The following is a 20,795-nucleotide window of genomic DNA, read 5'->3' on the forward strand; positions in this document are numbered from 1 at the left end:
GGTCTAAAATTGTCTACATTATCCCTTTCTTCCTTTTTGTAAAGCGCCTTTTGCTACTGAATCATTCGGGAAACTGACCATTCTAAAAGGAAAAATTACAAATATGGCCAAGTACAGAGCTAACATGCGCAGCACAGTACTTTAATATTCTGTTAGGTACTCCATCATATCCATAAGAGTCCTTAGTTTTCCATGATTTAATTACTGATTCAATCTACACCTTGTCAGTATCACAGAGGAGTATTTCATACGTCAGTCGCAGAAAGGTGTTTTCCAAGAGAGTTATATGATTCCCTGTAGAAACATAAGTTTTTATTTAATTCACCAGCAATGCCCAGAAAGTGGTTGTTAAATACTGTACATGTATCTGACTTATCGGTAACAGAAAGCCGTGCGGTTCTAGGCACTTCAGTCTGGAACCGCGTGACCGCTACGGTCGCAGGTTCGAATCCTGCCTCGGGCATGGATGTGTGTGATGTCCTTAGGTTAGTTAGGTTTAAGTAGTTCTAAGTTCTAGGGGACTGATGACCACAGATGTTAAGTCCCATAGTGCTCAGAGCCATTTTTTTGGTAACAGAAATATCATTTTAAGCACCTTACAATACTGTTTGTAATGGGCTACTGTAGCTCAGTTGTGACTACTTTTAACATTTTGATATAATTCCCACTTTGTTCTATAGGATATCCTTATCCCACTAGTCAGACACTCAGGCTGCCTTTTACTGCCAGTACCCTGTTTAGAATGTTATAATGGAAAGCAACTTTCAATGAGTATGAGAAATGTGTCAAGGAAAGAATTATCTTTGCTATGTTATCAAGAGAAGCAGTATTTAGTGTACGAGTATTGTTCCAAAGATGTAGGGACATCAATTGTGATGTATTTGCTTGCCTCATTATCAGAAGGCATTTGATCATGTGGAGCATGAACAAATGATATAAGTACTAATGGAAACTGGGATTGATGGGAAAGAAATTATAGCCAATTTATACTGGAACCAATCTACAGCCATGAGAATAGATCAAGACCAATCAGAACAAGTGAGAATACAACATGGCATCAGGCAGGGTTGTATAATATCACCAATACTCTTTAACCGGTATTCAAAACACACATTCAAAGAAGCCTTTCTTGACATGGAAGACGGAATCTCAGTGAATGGGGTCACACTCAACAATTTTCGTTATGCAATTGACACCATGGTTTTTATGGATACAATGGAAGGGCTGCAGAAGCTGTTAAAAATTTCTGAGACAAGCAAGAAATAAGGCTTTGACATGAACACAAACAAAACAAAACAAAATTTATGATCATCAGCAGGAACGACATTGGAGGTGTGAATCTGTACATTGGTGGCACAAGCATAGAGCAAGTTTCACAGTACGGTGTCTGGGCACCATCATTAACGAAGCATGGGACAACTCGCAGGAGATAAAGTGCCGCATCGGAAAGGTGAAGAGTGTTTTCAACTCGATGAGCTCAGCCTTCAAGAGTCATGATCTTACCATGAACACAAAAATGTGTTCTCAGTTCTCTTGTATGGTGTGGAAACATGGACCCTTACAAAGGCAACCATTACCACACTCCAAGCCTTTGAACTCTGGCTATACAGAAGAATGTTGAGAATATCATGGACTCAAAAAGTGACAAACATCAAGGTTCTCTGTCGAGTTAACAAAAGCCCAGAGCTGATCAACATCATCAAGTGTCGCAAACTACAATACCTTGACCACTTCATGAGTAATTAAAAAAGATATGAACTGCTTCAACGCATCCTGCAAGGAAAAATCGAGGGAAAGAGACCTCCAGGACGAAGAAGAATTTCCTGGCTCAATAACCTTAGATCTTGGTTTAATATTAGCTCTGAAGAACTGTTTGCATTGCAACTGATTTAGACAGAATAGGCATGAAGATCGCCAACGTCAGAAGTGGACATGCATGATAAGAAGAGGAAGATCTATGTTATCGGCACTATAAGCATCCTGTCACTCTTGTTCCATAACGAGGTTTAAAAAACTCTATTGCCATTGAATTAGCTTTTCTACACAGTTTGTAGTTATATATAACATTTGCTTGAGTACTAGAAACCTTTTAGTGTTAAATTTTGTGCACCATGGTTTACTAACAGAATGCCTGTCTTGTAATGAAGAATGGATAAAAATATTGTCTGTGTCTGTCCTACTGTTCCCATGCATTCCATCATTCATTCTTTCTTTCTTTTTTTTCCCCCACATACAAAATTAAAGTTGAGGTCACCACATACAATTAATTTTTGGTACTTCCTATAAAGTGAACCAAGAATGCTTTCTAGCTTGAGCAGAAATGTTCTGAAGTCAGAATTTGGGGACTTATAAATAACAATAATTCAAAGTTTTGTTTCACTAAATTAAACTGCTGCTGCACAACATTCAAATACCTGTTCAGTGCAGTGCCATGATACGTCTGCGGACTCAAATGGAATACTGCTTTCTACATAAATGGCCACTCCCCCCCTCCCCCTGCCCCCCCCCCCCCCTCCACAAAGAACTCCTTGAAAACAGCCAACTAATCTGTATCCTGGTAAAGGAGGCCTATAAATTGTCAAATTATTTAAGTGGTGCTCCAATATACCAATGATGTTAGTCAACGTCTATAAGCAGTTCACTAACTTTGGCTCTAACACCTCATATTTTGATGAAATATGCTACTCCTTTGAAGATGATTCCTTTATTGGAGAGACTTCTTTTAAGTGGGGATATCTATCAGCTGACTTCAGTCTAAAAAAGATTCAGCTCTAACACCAACTACTACAGGAATTTTCCCACAAGTGATCCCGCCACTGCCCACTACGCTGTTACCTGTAAGCTTTGCCAACCTCCCCTTCCCATACCTATTGAGGTGCAGGTGAAACCCAATCTATTGATAGATTCATCTGGGACCAGTGCAATTTGAGCCATCCCCTCCACCATCAGTGCCTTCTCCAGCATGCCTGACTGCAGCATTAAGATGAAGCCGATCGTGGCGCTGAAACAAGTGCATGAAGTGCTCTTTCGTGCAATCGGGTTGAGTAGCTATTGTTTCAAGCTCACCACCTACATCATACTCCCCACCCTTAATCACTACCTGATCCTCTTTCGTAAAATTCCTATGTAACTCCACTACATCAACAGTCACCTGAGCCAACCCCGCACTAGACTTCACAATGCTGATGATCTGATAGTCACTTCCCAGCACTTCATGCAACTATTTGCCTGAGGTATTATTTTGGGCTGTAGCTGTGTTGGAAGGGTCTGTATTGACATCATAAGGTTTCAGCAAACATTTTAATATTTTATGTTAAACTTACAAAATTTTCCCACTTGTGTGAACAACTTAAGCTTTAAACCAACTATTGTTGATGGGTACAGTTCAGTATATCAGACAAGAAGTGACTTCTTGGTAATATGTTAAATCTGCTACAATGCCTCTGTGTCAGATTTAGTTTTGTGTGTAATTTTTATGTCAACATATTTTATAAAAAAAGAAATCCTGCCAAATCTTCGTGTGTGTAAAGCAGGAATGTTTCTTTGTTGTTCGGTGTTTTTCTTTCTTCTGTAATTTTATTACGTGCAACTTAAATGAGCTTTTAAATATTTATTGCTGTTACAGAAAACATTCCTCCCCACCCTCTCATTTTATAACTCTTTGTCAGTTCTTGCTAACTTTCAGTTGCTTCATTGTGTACTAGCAATGTAAGGGAGACTTAGGATCCCTATGGTAAGTTTTAATTTCCATGTCGGTTCCTGTATATTTACTAGTTTTGGTCCTGTGTTTCATGTCGTATGTTTGCAATGAATTGTCCACTCCGCTCAATAGTTTATTTGCATTGTACTGTCTCTGTTTTTAAGAGCATCAGCATTACAATACAAGGTAATAGAAATAACTAATTTTGTTTGTTGTTGAAGTCGTATGTAGATAGATGTGTGGCAGTTATATAATAGGTATTGCATAAGATTGTAAGTTAATGAAGCATCCACATTTAAGATTTGTTTATGATGTTTGTTAAATGAACAATCTTCATTTGAATCTCAGTGCAGTGTATCACCCAGTTAAAAAAAAATAGTGCAGTAAAAAAGTCCCTTTCGTTTCATATGACCTTATGCTATGTTTGTATATTTTTATTGGGATAAAGTTGTTTCGAAAATACAGATTATTCACTGTTCTGTTTCTGTATTGATAAAATTATATTTTGTTTTTGGAGGCTTTGCTTTTATTTTTCAAGCAGATTTTCAATACCGCAAACAAGAGCAAGCAAATTGTATCCAAAGTCTTTGTGTTGAACCACTCCTGTGATGGGTGAAGTGGAATTAAAAGTAAAGGTTTTGACCCGTAGGATTACCAATTCAATTTCTGTTTAGATTAATGCTTCTGGATTAAAACTGTGTGAAAGGCGAAGGTCTGGAGTTGAGGTGCAATCCAGCATGCAGCTTTAATCTGCCTGCGTACTTCACTGTTGAGTGGCAGTTTTAATCTTATACTGATTAATTATGTAAAACATTTTTCTAGGAATCAGCCAACAGCAAAGTCAGGAGTAGAAGAATCTGACTCTACAAAATCATCCACACATGGATCATCTGGGATACAAGTTGATGCTCATTCATTACTTTCATCAACTTCTTGCAGAAAAGTGGTAAGCTTCATTTTATATTGAAAAATATTCTCAATGTTGCTACTATATTTCCAGGTGATCTCACGTAGTATTTGCTGTCATCTATGTAGAGGGTTTGCCGTAATTTCTTTGAACGCATTCAGTTCAAGTGTGATAGTAACTCTGTATGTCACATCTGCTATTGTTTTCTGCCAGCTAAAGTTGGCAGTTACTATTAAGCTGTCATTGTCAGACCTCTGTTGATTTGACAATTTCTGTTGGCCACACCGCCGCAGTATTACTTTCCTCTCAAGAAGGTTTCATCTTCTGTATTGTTGGTTGGGCTTACCCCCGTAAGCAAAACCATGCACGCACGCGCACCCCCCCCCCCCCTCCACACACACACAAGTCATAGACACGGCAACTTGTGTTCCTCTTTTTGCCACTTCCAAACCATGTTTGATTTAGGAATTGGTCACTTTAGGTACTTGCCTGTCCAACCAAATTCTCTGTAACTTGTCAACCAGCATCTATGGCACTACATCAAACACATTACAAGAAGGTTTGTGGCCACTGTCAAGCATATTTACTAGAGACAGTTGCCGCTTTACAGGGTGATTGTTCTCCCCATTCTGGTGGTTGGAGTAGTTTGGTATGCTACATGTTTTTGACATCACGTTTAGCTTTTGCCACATGGGTAATAGTCCTGTATTGGAGGATTGGGATAAGAGAGATTGGCACATTTGTTTGCTGCCATACCTGAGAGACATCCCATCTCCAAAGTCATATGACCATTGTACTTTTTGTGGACCATCGTTTTGAGGGTTTACCGAGAATATCGTGTTACAGTTAAATGACCACCACAGATGTCACAAGCAACAGTGTGCAGACCATATGATTTGTTGCTGTTCACTTATGATTACAAAATTTGACAGCTGGGCCACAGTGCAACAGATAACTCACTACTACTGTGCTGGAGAACAAGAGCAACATTAATGTCAGCTTTTAAGTGGCCATACAGACAAGAATTATCTCCTGACTGTGAGCAGCAGGAACAACCATGCTGCACTTTTTCCTCTGTTAAGTGTGCATCACAGGGCACTGACATTAGCACGTCTGCAGGACTTGGCAAGTTCAGCAGGGCGACGCATCCCTCTGGCATGACCAAATGTTCTTCGGAGTGGTATCTGCATCTTCATAGAGTCTCCACAAGCCACCAGTTAGTGTGTGGCAGAGGGTATCCATACCACTACTAGTCATTTCATTTCCTGTTCCACTTGCATTTAGAGCATGGGAAAAATGTCCATCTATATGCGTCAATATGAGCCATAATTTCTCTTATCTTATGTTCCTGGTCCTTAAGTGAAATGTATGTTGGCAGAGGTAGAATCATTCTGCAGTCAGCCTCAAATCTTGATTCTCTAAATGTTGTTAATGTTCCACAAACAGAATGTCACCTTCCCTCCAGGGATTCCGATTTGAGTTCCCAAAGCATCTTCATATTACTTGCGTGTTGTTCGAACCTACTGGTAACAAATCTAGCAGCCTGCCTCTGAATTGCTTTGATGTCTTCCTTTGATGTCAGTTGCTTTATGGATTCTGGACTATATAGTCACCAGAGCTTGGGCTTGTTACTCATATTGAGGGTGATGTCAGATTAAAAGATGGTGCGTACTTTGGATTGCTGCCGTCATCCCTCCCAATCATCTGTGGAGAGTAATGAACTGGTGTGTTTCGTGTGGAGTTAGAGCTACATTGAGTCCATGGTGTCATCTGGGCGAAAAGGACTTACTCATCCTTGCTATGCAGATACGTGTAATTCAGTCATTTTGCAGGAAAATATCATAAAGGTACAGTCATTTAATTGGTATTACAGTCGTGTTACGTTTGTGGAAATGATGACATACAGTTGCATATTATTTCTCTCCTTTTTTGTTGTACTTACATGATCAAAAATTACAAATTAAATGGAAATTGGAATACATAACACTTACTTAACTGCCTGTTCAATAACAGTTATAGGTTCACACTGTTGTGATGTAAACAGTGGTATTAATTATCGTGTTTGGAGAAATCTGTGCTTTATAGATGTGTCCCATGGAGAAGCTGTACAAGAATATGAAAACTGTTTTAGTTCAGCAGTTAGAAGTACATCCTTAGCAAATAGGTATGAGCCCCACAAGAGGACTGCATGCAGCTAATGCAGGTGCAGACCAGATATTTAGGCATCTCTCCGCCAAATTTTGGAGAAAATTTGAGAATGTGGATTGTAGTAAAAATAATTATTTATTTTACACCACATAAAGGAAACTAACAAGACTGCACATATAATGTACCTTTCTAATGACAGTTGCAATGGAAATGATAAAACACACAAAAAATACTAATTACTCCAATGTGTTGTATTATTTTAACAGATTTTATATTTCACTATGCCCCTTACAGCCACATATTACTGCCTCCCCAGTGATAACAATGAGGTATTTCTCTGGGAAGTGCACTGTATGTCCAGTACGTGTAGCTCGTTGGTTTGGCTGATGACACTCTGGAGTTTTCGTGACTGGAGCTGGTTGTTTACATGGCACAGATACAGAATCCATATTCTTCAGCAGAAAGGCCAGCTTGAGTCTGTCGATGGAGATGGTCTTCTAACCAGGAGGTGTTTCAATAACAGTGTCTTTCAGTGTGTGAATGTACCAGATATGGTCCATCATAGATTATAGAGGTTTTCTCTGTGCGTCATGTCTTATGAATAGGGGTATGTGAAGAGATCATGAATTCAGGATGGATGAAAGCAGACATAGTGTGATGTCAAACATTAATTGGTTTAAGGACACCATGTGCAGTTTCAAGTTGATAATGAGAATTGGAATGTCACACTCCACTGGTGTAAGATCAAATTAATCAGCTGGAAGACTAGTTGTCATGCCACAAGTCATTCATAGAGTGCTGATTTCATATTCTGGTATCTCACAGGTACAGAGACTCATTAAAATCGTTGGTAAATTGTCAACTCAGTCATGTGAAAGTCATGCTACGTTGTGATGCTGCCATTCAACTTTGCCATTCAAGTAAGCTGTGGCTTTGATGTGGTGTATACCTGATGTCTTTCAGAGGTGACTGAACAGTTGACACTGAAACTGCTGTCCTCTGTCAATGGTGACGATTTTTGGGACTCCAAAATGTGTGATGCATGATGATAAGTGAATGCTGGCAACAATTTCTGCAGAGATGTCTTTCAATGGAACTGCCTCTGGTCAACGTGTAAACCTGTCAGTCATTGTCAAGAGATAGGTGAAGTCTTGAAAGCAAGGTAATGGTCCCATTAGATCAGCATGTGTATGTGAGAAGAGATCTTCAACTTCACCGAAAGCTACACAAGCTCTATTTTTATGTTTTGAAATTTTTGATCGTTGACAGTATGCACATTTTTGTCTACAGCTGTGTATCTTGTTTCAGCGAAGGCCAATTGAAGCACTGTCGAATCAGTTCTACTGTGCCTTTGTTGTCAGGGTGAGCCAAGTCACATAATGCATGGAAGACTTGGTTGTTGGTAGGATGGATGGACGTATGGGCTGAGTTTACCTGTAGAATTCTCATAAAGTAGCAGTGATCTATCAGGTAACAATATTGTTACAAACAATAAGGAAAAGGGATCGGAATTCTTCACCTTGACCAATTCTAGGTTACTGCTTTGTGCCTTTGCACATGAAATGGTGGCTGGTAATGCCTGCAACACTGGAACATGTAATGGCAGGAATGTTCTCTTCTCAAAGAAGATATTGAATACCTGTGGAGAAAGATTAGATTAGATTAATACTAGTTCCATGGATCATGAATACGATATTTCGTAATGATGTGGAACGAGTCAAATTTTCAAATACATGACATAATTAAGTTAATTTAACAATATAATTAAGTTAATATAACAACTTTTTTATTTTTTTAATAATTTTTTTTTCTTTTTTTCTTAATTTATATCTAAAAATTCCTCTATGGAGTAGAAGGAGTTGTCATTCAGAAATTCTTTTAATTTCTTCTTAAATACTTGTTGGTTATCTGTCAGACTTTTGATACTATTTGGTAAGTGACCAAAGATTTTAGTGGCAGTATAATTCACCCCTTTCTGTGCCAAAGTTAGATTTAATCTTGAATAGTGAAGATCATCCTTTCTCCTAGTATTGTAGTTATGCACACTGCTATTACTTTTGAATTGGGTTTGGTTGTTAATAACAAATTTCATAAGAGAGTATATATACTGAGAAGCTACTGTGAATATCCCTAGCTACTGTGAAATGACTGAGAAATTCCGTATGGTGCAGTCGCCTGGACGTTGCTTTTTCTGGGCTCTGTTAAAAAGCAAATGTTAATTGCTTGTGGCTTGTGAATATTGTGAATTTTCCACCTTCCAAAATATAATGAAAATGTTTGACTGCCTAATCTGCTGCCAGTATGCAGTCATAGGTACTATAGTTGTGTTGTGTATTGGTGAGAGACCTGTAGAAAAATGCAAGAGGTTCAGGTGTTCCTATGTGCAATTGGTGTAGCACCTATAGCATAGTCCAAAGCATCGACCATCAAAATTAAGGGAAGATCAGTTGGGTGAGGAAGCAGAGTTCCGTTAGCTAGTTCTTCTTTTAACTTCTTGAGCAATTTGTCTGGCTTGCCAGTTCATGTAACAAGGAGATTATCCTTCCCCTTGGTGTTTTTGCACAAGTTAAACAAAGGTGTTTGGGATTTCTTCAGTATGTGGTAGCATATGTCTGTAAAAAATCAACAGTCCTAAAAAATAACATAGTTGTGCTACTGTTTTGGGGTGATGGAAGTTCTTGGTTACTTTCACTTTTTCTCACGATGCAGAAATTCCTCGATGTGACACACAAAAACCTAAGAATGATCATGATCTCTCTTTCTCTCCAAAAACACATTTTGCTATGTTGATGTTAAGATGATATTTATCTAGCCATTGAAGAAGTTGTTGCAGATGCATTACATGCTCTTCATCTGATGTTGAAGCAACAAGAATATCATCTAAATTGGAATACACAAAAGGCAGACCATTCAGAATGTATGAATAATTCGTTAGAATATTAGCGCTGCATTGTATAGAACAAATGGCATTTTCAGTAGTGCAGAAAGTCCAAATGGTGCGATAACGGCAGTTTTAGGCTCATCTTTTGTTGTAGCAGAAATGGGGTGATAAGCTCAGATAAGTTCGATTTAAGGGAATATCTTTCTGTTGGAGAGCGGACAGTTGAAATCTTGTAAATGTGGAATTGGGTAACGATCTAGCACTTTGTAATTTCCACAGGGACCCAAGTTCCATTTTTCTTTGGAATGGGATGGTGAGCAGTAGACCAGCAGCTTTTGGAAGGACGATGTATGCCAAGATTGATTGTCTCCTGAAATTCAAGTTTTGCTTGTGCTAATTTTTCTGGTGATCAGTGTCCCACCCGTGCATACACTGGAGCTCCTGTTGTTGCCATTGTGTGTGTACATTAACTTCAGGAAAATCATAATTAGGTTTCTTCGTGGGAATTTTAGGTTATGTCTTTAGCGAGCTTTGATGTTTATGCTGTGGGTCAATCAGAAACACTAAGCTCTCCATAGGTATGTCTACAGAGCCTGTACTAGCGATTAAAGTTTCTTGGTCAAGTAACTTTTTTGACTTAATATCAAGCAACAGATAATAATTGGTTGGTAAATATCTGCAAGAAAGAATGGCCATGGAAATCTTTCGAGCTTCAGTAGTCTTTCACCGTACATGTGTATTACGAAACCATTTGCAGCATAGAATTGCTGTTTCTGAATGTTTTTGTGATGTAATACTGTTGGCAATACAGAAATCTCTGCTCTGGAGTAAACTAGAAATCGAAGATGTCTGTTGCGATCAGTTAGTAATAGGCAGCAAGATGACTTGGCCTCCTCACTCTGTGCAATGCCAAGTGAGTAGCATACTAATTTTCTGTCTGAGCATTAGCGGACTGATGAGAAATAAATGAACATGGTGGTGTATACTTCTTCGCATTCTGTTTGACTGTATAGTGGTACCAGCACACAGAATGTTTCTGTGCACACCACGGTGATTTCAATCTGCGTTATGATCAAGACCCAGTTTGTAGTTTCTGAATTGCGGTCGTTACTTTCAAAAGCTGTCTTTCCAGAGGGGGAAAGTCTGTCATCTTGAGATGGAGACAAAACAGTTTCTGTACTACATATGACAGGGTGTCGTAATCTTTACAATTTTGTGGCCATAGAAACTATTGCTTCGAGATTTACATCTTGACTAGTTTCTGTTATAGAACATGCATTGATTGGTAGTCATTGAAGAAATATAGTTCTTAAAAAATTGTTTGTTACTTGCGTTCCAGCAAGAACACACATCTCATGGAGCAAAGTAGATGTTGTCACCTTGTTCTAATTTGGTTAGCAACTTTTTAACCTTGCAGTACTCTGATTCTTCAAATTCTGCGGTAAGCTGATAATGGTTTGGATATGAAATTTCAAATCAGCGCAGCAACTTTGCTGTTAATTTAAGTAATAATGATTGCGTACTTGTGGTGGCCTTATCATACCAACTACTTACCAATAGTATTTCCCAACTGCACAGTGAGCATGACAAACACACAACTGAATAACAGCAAGCAAAGAAAGCAATTCTCATGTGTATTTTAGTGTCTCCAGTGCTTTTACTGTTTGTTTACTTTTACAGACTAGGTTGCATACCTTGCCTCCTGCTATGGGGAAGGATAGGTCACAGGAATCTTCCCATCAGATGACCATAGACTTTTGGGAGAGCTATGACCCAGATGAGGTTTGCAATACAGGATTTGCTTTAATTGCGTCTGAACCATTCCCAGTACGAGCAGTTTGTTTTCTTTGTGGAAGTGCTGGTCAAGAACAAGTAAGTTATATTTGTATTGCTAGCTTATACTGAAAGAAAATTAGTTGGGAGGCTGCTGCAATGCAATTTATGTAGCTGACTAGTAAAATAATTCATACTTTGCAGGTTCAGTTTGTTTTTCAATTGTGTGTAGAAAATAGAAAGAAAGCTTAGCACATTATGTTTCCTTTGTAATGTTTACCACATGAAAATATTATTTAGTGTATGTAGAATTTCAAAGAACTCAAATGAGATGATGTCATGAACTCCTAACTCATTCACTTACAAGGACAAGTACAGCTGTTGTGACAGTTCTGTTTATGCACTATAGTGATGGGTACAGCTGTCACAGTGCTGTAGACATGTAATGTGTTTCTTCTGTAGATCAGTGATTTTTGTAGTAGTTCTATTGTAATACCAGTAGCCGGAATGAGTTTCGCGTCCATGAAACTATGCCCAAAGTACAAGCTTACACTGTTTAGTCTGTGTTTCACAAGCTCAGTGACAGCATGCCGTACCCGTATGAACAAGAAGTCATGATATTATTGCATTTTTATTAGAAAGGGATATTAATGATTAGGAGCTGGTGAAGATTATGACAGTGTAAGTGATAAATGGGAAAGCAACAAGAATGTTAGGGTTATTGACTCAGAGGAAGCTGTAATGTTCATAATAAATATTGCTGATCTGACAAAAAAGTGTTCTGCAGAATGTTTGCAGGTGAGTGATTGGAACTGGGCCACTGTAGTTCATCATCTTGAAATATAACCCTGTTTGATGAATCTGCTGTTGCTGAACATAGCTCTATAAACAGACATGATCACATTGATGAAATGAAAATCTTTTGCATCCATCTACCTACTGGGACTCTGCCATTAAAGATGTCAGTGAGATCGGAATGTACTACTACTACTACTACTACTACTACTACTACAACAACAATAATAATAATTACTACTGCTGGTGGTGGTGGTGGTGCTGCTGCTGCTACCACTACCAGGGCAATGGCTATACCCTTAGTGGTGCATGGAAATGGACACTCAATCCTTAAAGACTACAGAGAAATAAGGTGAATTATTTACCATCTAGCAGAATCAGTGTTACACCATAGGTTCCTCCATCATAGACATCAACATTATCTTTGGTAGCATATGGAATTTCGTTGACTTTTTAACATATCTGCAACATAATTTGGCCAACAAATACGAACACACTATTAATATGACAGACACATTATGACTACAATTACAGAGCAAGTCATTGAAAGCTTGAATTTATTTACAAATCATATGAAGCAAGAAATCTGAGAAGCATTTGTACAAGAATATCACCATAAGAACTATGTTCTGATATAGATTTATATGTTGGAGGCAAGTGGATGCATTCTCAATAGAGTCAGCATTTACTTATGTGGATATTATCAGCCATTGTGGAGCCGAAACTTAGACTGCTGGTATTGCTACTTGTTAGAGCGAATTTGTATTCAATAGGAAGTAATTTAGCACATAAATTTTGAAATTCATTTTGCGTAGTGGGAGCTTCAGTGGTCAACAAATGTACAAATCTATTAGCTGACTGGTAACATCATGTCACTTGACAGTTCTCCCAAATTTAATTAAACTGTTTATTTTCCTCATCAGTGTGTGTGTGTGTGTGTGTGTGTGTGTGTGTGTGTGTGTGTGTGTGTGTGAGAGAGAGAGAGAGAGTGTGTGAGATAGGTTAGTGTTAATGGAGCAGCCTGCTAATTTTATGATTTTAATGTTATTGTCGTCAAAGAGGGTTATCACTATTAGTTTCATGCGCCAAGTCAGCACCACAAAATATATCTGGCACTGGAATGAAGGTACCAATAAGCACTGGGGTTTAATGACTGGTATTGGAATGAAGTGACTCATTGGCACTAATTAGGGCTGATTGTATGAAAATCACTGACTCGAGATCAAATTTGACATAAAATCATAAATTGAATTATGTTCAGGATTCAGCTCTGTTGTATATCGCTAAACTTGGATCCACCGAAGCAGGTTCATATTTGATCTTACCCATACTTGGCAATGAGGCTAAAATTGGCTGGCGTGTGATTATTGTACTTCAGCTGCAAATATTTATCGTACATCATAATAGGCAGCATTTATTATCGAAAGTGTCTTGCTATAAACCTGGGAGCAAGTAAACAGAAAAAGGAGCAGTCATCAAACTACTCTCAATACGAGAAATATTTGTTGCTGGATATTGTGTTGGGCCAGTATAAAGATATAATTCACTGAAAACGAAAGGTTCCTGTGGTGTGAAATCTCAAGATTAACAGCAACTTGTACGTTGCAGTCAGGGGTTAGTTTCTTTTGGATGATTTCATCAGACAGTCTTGGAGCCTTAGTTCCAGTTGCTTTACAGTAGTTTTCTCCAAAGAAAACCTCAACTTAAATGACTTGTTATTTAACTCCGAAAATGGGCTCACCCTTTTATGAAACGTGTGGTGAGCTTGTTGGGTCTTGCTATCATCATCCTCAGTGAACACATCAGAATGCTTAGATATTTGTAAAGTAAACAAAAGGAAACAATGCAATTCACATCGCATAGGGTTATTGCCGCAGCTCGTGGTCTTGGGGTAGCGTTCTCACTTTCCACACATGGGGTCCCAGGTTCGATTCCCGACACGGTCAGGGATTTTTCCTGCCTCGAGATGACTGGGTGTTGTTGTGTCGTCATCATCATCATCATCATCATCACTCATCCCCATTACGGTCAGAGGAAGGCAATGGCAAACGACCTCCACTAGGACCTTGCCTAGTACAGCAGTGTGGGTCTCCCGCATCATCCCCTACGCTCCTCGGAGTATCGGACATCATCATCATCATCATCATCATCAGGGTTATTGCACACAGAATTTTACCCAATAGTGATCCAGAATGCTCAGGAAGCAGAGAGTAAGGTATGGTTTCAGTGGTATGGAATGGCATGTTAATGATGTTATGATTATCTTTATGATCCATAAAGTAGAGAAAGTAGTAAGAAATGAAAAAAAAATGTTTCAAGAATTGATGTGGATTTGAACATGTGATCTTCTGCACTGCAGGCCTCAGCATAACCTCAGCAATCGAAATTAATGAGACAGTATTATGAGGTTAGTGTATTTCAAAACACTTGCTTATGTTCTATTTATCAACACACATGGAATTGTCATAGCAATTTAAGGATATGTTCAGTAGTTAAAAATTTAATACAAATTTCATAGTTACTCCTACTTGAGCTGAAAGAGACCTTATATAAGTGATTTTGAATTATTATTGGCTGCTGTCAAAATTCCCATACTTAACTGTTTACTGCAAATATTTTGAATTCTCCTTTAATTAGTCTGCTGCTAAGTGTCTATAAAATGCCTTTGAACTAATCACATAAATTAAGAGTCATCTCCCAAGAACTCTCATTAAGTACACACGATAGCCGGTAATTTCCTTAACCTAACATTCCAGATCGAAAAACAGTATTTTGAGCATCAGCGACATGGTAATGGCATAGTCACATATTTACATGCCATTTTTGTGTTAATAACAACTTTTTTATTATTATTTCAGTTGGTATCTGCTAAAAAAAGCCATGAATTGTAGTGCCACTACACTATAAACTGGGAATTAGAGCTGATCCTGACTTTGAACTGCGAATTTTCACCGTCAAATATGATCAGATTTCATTGTGATATGATCGAGGACTAATGTTTATGCAATGCAGATTTCCAGGTTAACTTTGATCTGAGGTCATTTTCTGTCTTAACCAAAGGTTAAATGCTTTATACAATCAGCCCTTAGAGTGGTCAGTGCCAAAACTGAACCAAAATACTTAGTATTTGATACTGCTTAAAATGAAAATGACAGAATTGGCAATTAGGTCCAGGTTTCATTTTTCAAATAGCAATTAAGGTAGGTGGTTAGTGTTCAATGAACTGTCGATAACAAGGTTGTTGGAGATGGAGCACAAACTCGGATTAGAGAAGGCTGGGAAAGGAACTTATCCATGCTTTGTCAAAGGAACTGTTCCGGCGTGAAACTATTTAGGGAAATCACAAAAAACCTAAATCTGGATGGCCGGACGTGAACTGAGGGAGGCTTATGGCAAACTACAGATATACAATAGTCAAAGATATTGGGTCATGATGATGTATCATAAAAAGAAAATCTTATTTGGAACATGATTTGGAAGGTGAAGCTAATGTGGAACCATAACGAATTATGTGCAAAAAACTACAGTGGAATTGATAATCCCTCAGTGGTTGTTGAAGACCATGTGAAACTGAGTCTTGTATAATTATCCTGAAATAAAAATGGTTTCAGGAGATATAATGCTCCGATATCCTCTTGACTTGTGTGGAAGTCCTTTAATGTATCACAATGACAGATCTTCCCAAATTAGATAAACTTCATGATAAGATGTTTGAAAAGAAGAGTTGTTTTGAAAACTAATTTAGAAGCAACTAGAAGTACATTTGTTGATGAAATGACAAAGAATTCGAACAATAAATGTCATTGGATTTCAGATTTATCTATTATCTGGAACATTTTTTATTCACAGATCCTGAGTAAATGTCGTTATTCATGTTAATGAATAACATTTTAAATAAATATTTTTATTTGTCATTCAACATTTGAATAAATGTGGCCCAACTCGGGTCATAATCAATGTCCTTTGTGCATGTGCACACTGAATATTGGTAGCCTATGTACAAGTGAATGTAAAAGTGTGACATCCATGTGACCGTGGGCAATCGCTCAGTCATTTATGTTATTAGGTGAGGCAGCATCAGACATTGTCGGCAACTTCTGCAGACATACACAAAGTGTATTCACCCTCTCTCTCACACACTGCAGGCATGTGCAGACCCTGCAGATAGTATTACAGGGCTCTAGTAGACAGTGCAAGGTTTTTGCAGAACTCTCCTTTAACTATGACACGTATAGTTCATTAATTCCATTATCACACATGTCCTACTTTGAGTGCTGGACTGGAGAGCTCTCAAGCCTTCTGACTTCATCCTGTTGTACTGGGTAACTAGCTTTTTGTATTGCCTTAAACTCGTCAGCTCACACTGCCCGTAGCACTACTGTCAACGTCTGCTGGGAATCACCACAGAAAATACCCCTAATATTACTGTCTTTGGGCCAATGATTTTATCTGATGGCATTGAAAACTCCTGTTAACTGCCTTTATCGCCTTGCAGTGTACTGTACTGTATTTGTTCCTCACATTCAGTATGAGATACACGAGATCAGAGCTCAGATGGATTTTTACCATGAATGTTGTACCACAAGTACTCTCCAGCACATACCATAACGTGGCTTCAGGATTATAGATGTAGTTATAAAAGTTCTCATAGATTTGCAGTTATTTGAAAGGATTCCATGTGTAGTGTAATTACTGTAGAATATGAAATACAGTCTACAATTTTGTTGACAGATGACCTTGTGGCTTTTATATGTAATGGAGCTGCAGGGAATACTTCGTGGCTTTATTTAGCAGTTGCATCATGATCAGTATAGGAAACTTACCTGGTACTGCAGGGAGCAGACAACATTTCTCCTAAATCACTGTTAAGTTTTTGGCCCTTGATTATAGAACTTTTCTTTGTCCTTTCTTCATTACACTTCTGGTTCCTGGCAGTTACAGGCATCATGGTCCTTCTCCTGATTCTTGTAATTGTATCTTCCTAATTCTTTCAAACTATCTAATGCACTAAGGAACGTCTGATGGCAAACAGAAGGAAAACCTTAGTAACATACATATAGGAGGTGGTCCCCAGGGTTAAAGACCGAAGGGACTAGATCCTAAATTCAATTGAGTTTTATTTGAAGGTGTTATCAGTTTGAAACAAATGTCACATTTGTGAGAATCTGTGCTCATTCATTACAGAGAAACACACATTCCTCCTCGTATCTTAAGAATATCGATAAGAAAACTTTTTGTTAACGATAATGCAAAAAATAATGTGAAATTGGCAGTTTTTTAGCGACATGTCATGAATTGGCTGTTTTAACAAATTGTCATGCAGTTTGGCTATCTACCATTTCCTGTACAAAAGACTATCATAAATGGCAACAATTAATTAATATTGATGACTGAAGGTAATTTAACGTTGAAATTGAATCTTGACTTTAAGGTTTACTTTCGCATGTAACCTTAAAATTACCAATCTTTTGTGCTTGTTCATTGCTTGTTTCATTTTCACTGATGTAATGTTTCAGCATATTATTATTATTGAACACATCAGTATGAAAGGCGATAAAAATTCTGATTACTTGATATACACACATCAATAAAAGTTTTGCATCACCTCGGTTCCGAGAGTTCCGGAACCTGTACAGAAATCTGGAATAGAATGTAAACATCATTTCCGGCCTTTTTATTGCTCATGAAAACCACACATTGCATGTTGTACCACCATACAGCAAGACCTTCAGAAGTGGTGGTCCAGATTGCTGTACATACTGGTACCTCATAATACCTAGTTGGTCCAGATTGCTGTACACACTGGTATCTCTAATACCCAGTAGCATCTCCTCTTGCATTCATGTAGGCTTGTATTCTTCATGGCTTACTATCCAAAAGTTCATCAAGGCACTGTTGGTCCAGATTTTCCCACTCTTGAACTGCAATTCGGCATAGATCCTTCAGAGTGGTAGAAGGGTCACGTTGTCCATAAGCAGTCCTTTTCAGTCTATCCCAGACATGTTCGATAGGGTTCATGTCTGGAGAACATGCTGGCTACTTTAGTCGAGTGATGTCGTTATCCTGAAGCAAGTCATTTACAAGATGTGCACAACGGGGGCTTGAATTGTCGTCCATGAAGACGAATGCCTCGCCCATATGCTGCTGATATGGTTGCACTATCAATCAGAGGATGGTATTCATGTATTGTACAGCCGTTACAGCGCCTTTCATGACCACCAGTGACGTACACCGGTCCCACATAATGCCACCCCAAAACAGCAGGGAGCCTCCACCTTGCTGCACTCACTGGACAATGTGTCTAAGGCACTCAGCCTGACCGGGTTGCCTCCAAACACAACTCTGACTATTGTCTGGTTGAAGGCATATGCGACACTCGTTGGTGAAGAGAACTTGATGCCAATCCTGAGTTGTCAAATCGGCATGTTGTTGCGCTCATCTGTACCATGCTGCATGGTGTCGTGGTTGCAAAGACGGACCTTGCCATGGACGTCAGGAGAGAAGTTGCACATCACGCTGCCTGTTGCGCACAGTTTGAGTCATAACAAGATGTCCTGTGGCTGCACGAAAAGCATTATTCAACATAGCGGTGTTGTTGTTGGGGTTCCTCCAAGACATAATCCGTAGGTGGTCATCCACTGCAGTAGTAGCCTTTGGATGACCAGAGCAAGGCATGTCATCGACAGTTCCTCTCTCTCGCTCTGTATCTCCTCCATGTCCAAACAACGTCGGTTCGATTCACTCTTAGATGCCTGGACACTTTCCTTGTTGAGAGCCCTTCCTGGCACAAAGTAACAATGCGGACACTACCAAACCACGGTATTGACCGTCTAGACGTGGTTGAACTACAGACAACACAAGCCGTGTACCTCCTTCCTGCTGGAATGACTGTAACTGATCGGCTGTCAGACCCCCCTCCGTCTAATACGCACTGCTCATGCATGGTTGTGGGCAGGTTTAGTGACATCTCTGAACAGTCAAAGGGACTGTGTCTCTGATACAATATCCACAGTGAATGTCTCTCTTCAGGAGTTCTGGGAACTGGGGCGATGCAAAACTCTTTTTGATGTGTGTATTTTAGCATTCGTTACTGTTTACTTCTGTGTGATGCCTGTGCATTAGTACTTGCTTGTTTTGCTTGCTAAACACAGAATATGTAGTATTCATGGTCCTTCCCCTACATTAAAAAATTCTAAAGGCACAGTCACAGACTGAAAACAAATATATTTATTGTACATTTTGTTTACCTGGATAAAGGCACAAAAAACTCCATGTTTGTCACATCGTGAACTCAGCTTGTACTCTGTACAGACTAAGCAGCCGAGGTTCGTAATTAAGAGCTCTGAGGTAGAGCTGCCCAAAACTGTATATTAAATTAAATTTTTCAGTAATATATTACAGAATTTAAATTATCAGAAAGCATTTAATGTATTTCCCATACAAATTTAAATAATGCCAGTCAGCATTTTTTTGGAACTGTTGATATGTGATATCAAGTGATTTTTTTTTTTTTTTCAAACAGGTAGTAGATAGTCACAAGGCTGCGCCTTGAAATGCCACGGAGCTCTATGTAGCAGATTTTTGGGAGCATGGCTTCCTCAGGCTCTGGTGTTTCAGCCTAAGGATGTCCTACCAACCTGCAAACAATTTCCATGTTTCACTGCTTACATCAAAAGGGAATGGACAGAGTTTCTGAAACTTTGGTATTGAATCCCTGTCTCTGTATATCTCTCTTAATGTTTTGGTGCATCATTACTGAACATTTAGTGTTATTGTTCTGATAGTATTTCAGATAGTCTTTTGTTTCTGCCATTGACTGCTCAATGCAGTATGGAATAAGTTTGCAGGTGTATCACCAGAGTGCGCTAGAGTGTGGTACCGTAAGTATCACCACGTAGCGAGAGTTCCATGAATGATTAGAGGAAAAGACACACAAAATATACTCTGTGCACGAAATGTGCCGTGTTACTTTAGTTTTCTTGCTTGCTGACTGTAGTAATGTGCGCTATTAGCAAGTTTCTTTTTGTTAGTCTATTATGCATGAATTTAATGAGTGTTATGTTCTTGCAAATAACAGCAGTGTGCTAAGAGTTAGAATACAACACAGTCTGAATTCAGTGTGCCATTTATCACATAAAATTTTGAAACATGCGATTAGGATGGAAGTGAAGAAACTAGGTGCGCCCAGACTGGATGCAAGCATCAATCAAGAAAAAAAAAAAAACCAGTGTAACTCCAGGCAAAGTATACACGCAATTTCAACAGCGCAGTGTACAAGGGGGTACCAAAAAAGAAAAAAAAGTTGGAACTATTTTTTAAAAGCTGTATATTTTCAAATTGTGTAAAAGCAACCTTATCCCCTTCAAAATACTCTCCATTACAAATAATACATTTGTCCCACTGGTGCTTCCACTTTTTTTGCAGTCATCTGTAGAAATGGTTGACAGCTCCTCCCTCGTTTTTTCTTGACTCCTTCAGTGTTGTCAAATCAATTTCCTTTCATGCCCCTTTTCATGCGTAGAAATAAGAAAAAGTCGCATGGAGTGAGGTTAGGCAAGTAAGGTGGATGGGACAGCGGAACCAAGCAGATT

At 38.7% G+C, this 20,795-nt stretch overlaps 1 protein-coding gene across 1 annotated transcript in view; it reads left to right on the plus strand.

Annotated features, from left to right (window-relative positions):
• Window positions 1–20,795, plus strand: part of LOC126471220 (histone-lysine N-methyltransferase trithorax) — a 233,252-nt gene that overhangs the window by 97,191 nt on the left and 115,266 nt on the right. Inside the window, exons 7-8 of the mRNA XM_050099344.1 lie at window positions 4,523–4,646; window positions 11,317–11,508. Coding sequence (XP_049955301.1) covers window positions 4,523–4,646; window positions 11,317–11,508 — 316 coding nt within the window. The remainder of the gene's footprint in view (window positions 1–4,522; window positions 4,647–11,316; window positions 11,509–20,795) is intronic.

This window comes from Schistocerca serialis, chromosome 3 (assembly GCF_023864345.2).
Source record: "Schistocerca serialis cubense isolate TAMUIC-IGC-003099 chromosome 3, iqSchSeri2.2, whole genome shotgun sequence".
Taxonomy (NCBI): domain Eukaryota; kingdom Metazoa; phylum Arthropoda; class Insecta; order Orthoptera; family Acrididae; genus Schistocerca; species Schistocerca serialis.